This window comes from Gymnoscopelus braueri (assembly GCF_963280865.1).
Source record: "Gymnoscopelus braueri genome assembly, chromosome: 22".
NCBI classification, from domain to species: Eukaryota; Metazoa; Chordata; class Actinopteri; order Myctophiformes; family Myctophidae; genus Gymnoscopelus; species Gymnoscopelus braueri.
This window is the reverse complement of record NC_137624.1, coordinates 4,641,650-4,646,649: the sequence shown is the minus strand read 5'-3', so window position 1 is coordinate 4,646,649 and position 5,000 is coordinate 4,641,650. Positions and strand designations below refer to the sequence as shown.

The window sequence follows — 5,000 nt, the reverse complement described above, 5'->3', positions numbered from 1 at the left end:
AACAGTTTATTCTTTATCATAGAGGTGAAACAGTTTGTATCAACTCACTGGTGTCACAAACAGAACATTGATTTGACTATTGTGAAATGTAACAGTAATTTACAGTGCAGTCAGCAATGTGTGTTCATGTGCTGTTTTATTCATGTGTGTTTTAACTTTCATTGTTTTAACAAACTGATTTGGACCAACCCAGTTCCATCACAATTCAACACAGAATACAAAACACTTTATTGATCTATCTGTCTGTGGTATTAAAATGAAACAGATAGCTATTATTCATGTATTATCTGTTAAATTACATAGTCTCCCCTTTAATGGAAATAATAAATTATCCTCTTGAAACCCAGCATATATTCAGGGGGGGAATAGCAGATCTACAAGCTCACATCACGTTGTGAAGAGATTTGGTGCACAGAAAAAAGTGGTCCAAGTAGAATTGTAACTCTGGCCTGTTTTACTAAGAATAGAAGGTTAAAGTGGTTAAGTAATGGCCTACAGTGCATGTTGGGTAGAATTACAAGTCAGACAAACCAAAGCAAACACATAAACTATTACATGTAAACACACCATCATGTAGCTGTACCAACACACCACATAACTAATACATTGTGAAAATGAAGATCTCACTAGATAACTATTTCACACATCCAATGTCTATTTGCAATTGCAGAACATAATCCGTCGTTCCATCCTCCATCATACAACTCAACACAGTCTTCTCCTCCATTGTTATTAGGCTCATTATGGTGCCAGTACCTGTAGGAACATTTCATTCATTACAATACCTTCACAAGAATGTTTTATTTCTTTGAATGCTTAGTTTTTTTAAATCATGACTTCAAATCATATTATAGGTAGTACTATTACATTATTTAACTGGATAATGAAATAAACAACAGATACAGTATAATTGTCTTTTTTATAGCGTTTATACCATTTAGAAAAAAATGTTTGATGAAATATGTGAATGTATAGTTGATGAAATGAAGAGTAGAAGAATGAAGGAAGGGTCTTACGTTGGTGTGGTCAGTGGGGTTCCATCTACCCACTTCCAGACTCCTTCTGTCTCTCTGTCAGTCAATCCCATCCACACTCTCTGGTTCCTGAGAACGACTCTGACAACCAAGTCCTGGACAGAAAAGCAGCTGGTTACTGAAGTACAATCTGTACAATAAGTAGGTAGGTAGGTACTTTATTCATCCCCGAGGGGAAATAGATGTGTGTCTCTCAACAAAATGGAATAGGTTATTGCACTAATGGACACGCACGAGCGCACGTACGCACGCACGCACGCACGCACGCACGCATACACGCACGCGCACACACACACACACACACACACACACACACACACACACACACACACACACACACACACACACACACACACACACACACACACACACACACACACACACACACACACACACACACACTTCACCTGTTTTTCTTTGCTGTTTATGATCATCAGGTCAGATTGTTTGGCTTTACAGTATGCTCTGCTCTCCTCCCAGGTTTTACTCTCAGTAGAGATGTAATAACGCACACCATCACCAAATGTGAATCCATGTGATTCTAACAACAAAATATAATGTTAGACACTGTTTTTACATGCTCAGATTGATGACAAATGATGAACAACATGATATAAGAATGAAGAAAAACAGTGATGTCTCACTGACCACAGAGTCTCCTCTTCAGGTGATCTTGTTCGTTAGTCATGTTGTTATATCTGATCTCTAACTCGTCAAAACTAGTCTGCAACTTTTCTTTCTGTTTGGTCATGTTGTCATGTCTGGTCTGTAACTTGTCTTTCTGTTCGGTCATGTTGTCATGTCTGGTCTGTAACTTGTCTTTCTGTTCGGTCATGTTCTTAAGTCTGGTCTGTAACTTGTCTTTCTGTTCGGTCATGTTGTTAAGACTTGTCTGTAACGTGTCTAATCTAGTATTCCACTGGTCTTTCAGCTTGGTCATGTTGTCATGTCTGGTCTGATCAAAACTGGACTGCAGGTTGTGTTTCTCTTTAATCAATAGACAATCTGTAAGAAGGAGAATCAACAAACTGATGAGTTTAACGGTATCTTCATTTGACATCAATGATACAGAGGGCCCTATTTTGGGGAAACAGATGAACTGGCGTGAAGAGCAGTCAACAACATGGCGGGTTGGGCGTGGTGACAGACTTTTCAATTCATAACATTAGGGTGGAGTACCCGCAGCCAATGATGAGGGGGGAGGGATCAGAATATCTTTTCTACCTATAATTGAAGCCCGGTCCAGCCAGCCTGTATTTCTGCGCATTACTAAATCAGAGCCAAGCAGTTGTCTCCCAACTTGCTACAAAGATCGCTCATGGCTCTGGCTAGGAAACCATCTACTTTTCCACCTTCACATGTGTCTCCTCTTCTAATAATCCCAACATGTTTAACAATTTTCCCCATATTGTACCCTGTAGGCGGTGCGCATGCGCAAACAGGTTGACAGGTCGTAATTTTCCACTGAAGGGATTGTGCCGCCTTTCCGTGTGACCAAAAGAAAACAGCCGAGATAAGCGTGCGTCGGTCTGGGCGGGAACACGGTGCACTAAAAAGTAGTTCCGGCCCAATGCAGCAGCAGTTGGGTAGGAACCCAAAAACTTTTCTTAAGCTTGCGTCGCTAACAAACGTCCGGGCGCAGATTAGCAGCCTTCACTGAATGAACAGCAGCATAAAAACAAATAGCATGACAACACTTCAGCTATGACAACGCAACGGACTTTAATTGGTGCACGACGTCCATGCTTGCCACACACATCAGGTAATGTCATCCTGATATTTTAACTAGGCATAGTCTGGACGGCTGGAGAGACACACACACACACACACACACACACACACACACACACACACACACACACACACACACACACACACACACACACACACACACACATACGGGGGTTTACAGGTGTGAATCAGCGGGGAAATTTGTTTTGTGCGAGCAGAATGAGTTGTGCTATTGTTCATGCGTGTGTTCTTGCTCATGCACGTTGTCTTTGCACACCTGTCGTTGTTCTTTTACAACCTTTTATCATGTGTTACAGTTTTCACTTCAAGAATTTTGATTCTTGTGAAGAATTACTTTTATTATCAAATTACAGATATGATTAGAGAAGACATTAGCAGACACAAATCATTAGCCCCATAGCTTAATTGCTTATAAGTCATATGTTAAAGAGGTGGTGCCATGGTTATGCACTTTTTCATGTGTCTATGAGGTTGACAGAACTTCATTAAGCCCCCTGGTGGTGTTTTTATGGTGTTTTATGTCTTCTCTGACTATTTTGAGTTTCTTCCTGGAGGCTGAAACCTTGAGGGTCAAACATGCCAATAGAAAAACAGCACTTTAATGACACAGTAAAATTATACCCTCCCCCTCATTATCATAACACAACAGGTGTGGCATGAGGAGGAGGAGGGACTAGGACAGGTGGATGGTGCTAAGGTGGTGCTAAGGTGAGAACCAGGTATACTTAATGAACTGGAGGCGTGTCCACATAAAAACATAATTTTAACACTTTCTGTACACTTTTTTGAAAAAAAATCTTCCTCCTAGTTTAACCATAATACCTGATGATTATGTTTTGGGGGGGGGGGGGGGAATCACTGAAAATCACGGCACCCCGCCTTTAAGGCTTTCAGAACATATGAAAAATCACTATCTGCCTAAGTCATCTCTTTGACTTAGGCAAAATGTGTTTTTTCATAATTTCCTAAGTTATACTGTATGTTGTCTGCCTTTATTTATATCTGTCTAACTTTCCTAACACTGCTGATTCACCCTGCATTATTGATTATGTGCTCAGCCTATCAGAATGCTTGTTACATTCCGAAATAACTATCTGCCTACAGTAAGTCATCTTTGACGTATAGGCAAATATATGAGTTTGGAAGCGAAATGTAGAAATAACTAATCATATTGTAAATGTAGTGTACTGCACATTGCACCTAATTGTGAAGATAAAGAGTAGGCTACATCTCAGCATGTACAGTGCACAGGTGCAGCTCTCAGTCATTTAAACTGCATTAGGTTCATGGTGGTAACACTTGCTATTCGAAGGCAGCATTCAAGAGAATTGCCCCTTTCTTACTCTCCTGAACTCAAATGCAGCATTTTATGTTGAAAGAATTGCCCTCTGTAGAAATCCATGCCGGCCCGTACCGCATCTCCAGTAAAGCTTGATTATACTTAATTGAGTGCGGTGTCACGCACAGAATTACGAGCAGAATTATGAGCCGAAAATAGCCGATCCACAAGCTCACAACGCGTCGCACTGCAACGCGTTGTGAGCTTGTAGATTGGCTATTTCCGGTACGCGATACTGCACGAACAAAGTATATGCCCAATCGAAACCTAACCTGGCTGGGCGCAAGCACATGTCCATCAAACGAGGAGAGCACACAGACAAGTGATCCGTCTGAATTTGAGACATGGGTACGTCTGTGTGGACAAAAAAACAAAGCATTATACTGTTCATTTCCTCACGCTCTCTCTCCCGCTCCCTTCTCTCTCTCTCTCTCTCTCTCTCTCTCTCTCTCTCTCTCGCGCTCTCTTTCTCTCTCTCCGTCAGTCTAGTGCAATTTCAGAATTAGCAAATTGAATTTTGATCGATCACAAAATTGCTGACTGACAGACTTCTAGGCAAGCAAATGCTTAAAATGCTTAATAACTGCAACTGCTAATTTGACTTTGATAACCATTAATTCAAGGCTACTGGATTGTTAGGGCAGGCTGGGAGTTGTTGTGGCTCTTTTTTACAAAGATAGTCTTTGTCAATGTCTTTCATGATCAGGACAACAAGGTTGTGTCCCACGGAGTAATATGCTGAATTGCTCATATAGATCATCAGTGACAGTAACTTTTGTATGAATATTGTTCATGTTTGTGGAGTTATTTTTTCAGTATAATCCTATATTCTTAAGGTGGTTACACACAGGCGAATATGCGAATATACGCAAAAT

General features: G+C 40.8%; 1 protein-coding gene across 1 annotated transcript in view; it reads right to left on the bottom strand.

Moving 5' to 3' along the window:
- Positions 1 to 134: 134 nt before the first annotated feature.
- The window catches only part of LOC308078035 (uncharacterized protein), a 5,861-nt gene continuing 995 nt past the window's right edge, over positions 135 to 5,000 (bottom strand). Inside the window, exons 3-6 of the mRNA XM_080419092.1 lie at positions 1,683 to 2,039; positions 1,442 to 1,575; positions 1,017 to 1,129; positions 135 to 756 (exon numbers count right to left, since the gene is read on the bottom strand). Coding sequence (XP_080275218.1) covers positions 627 to 756; positions 1,017 to 1,129; positions 1,442 to 1,575; positions 1,683 to 2,039 — 734 coding nt within the window. The 3' untranslated portion in view covers positions 135 to 626. The remainder of the gene's footprint in view (positions 757 to 1,016; positions 1,130 to 1,441; positions 1,576 to 1,682; positions 2,040 to 5,000) is intronic.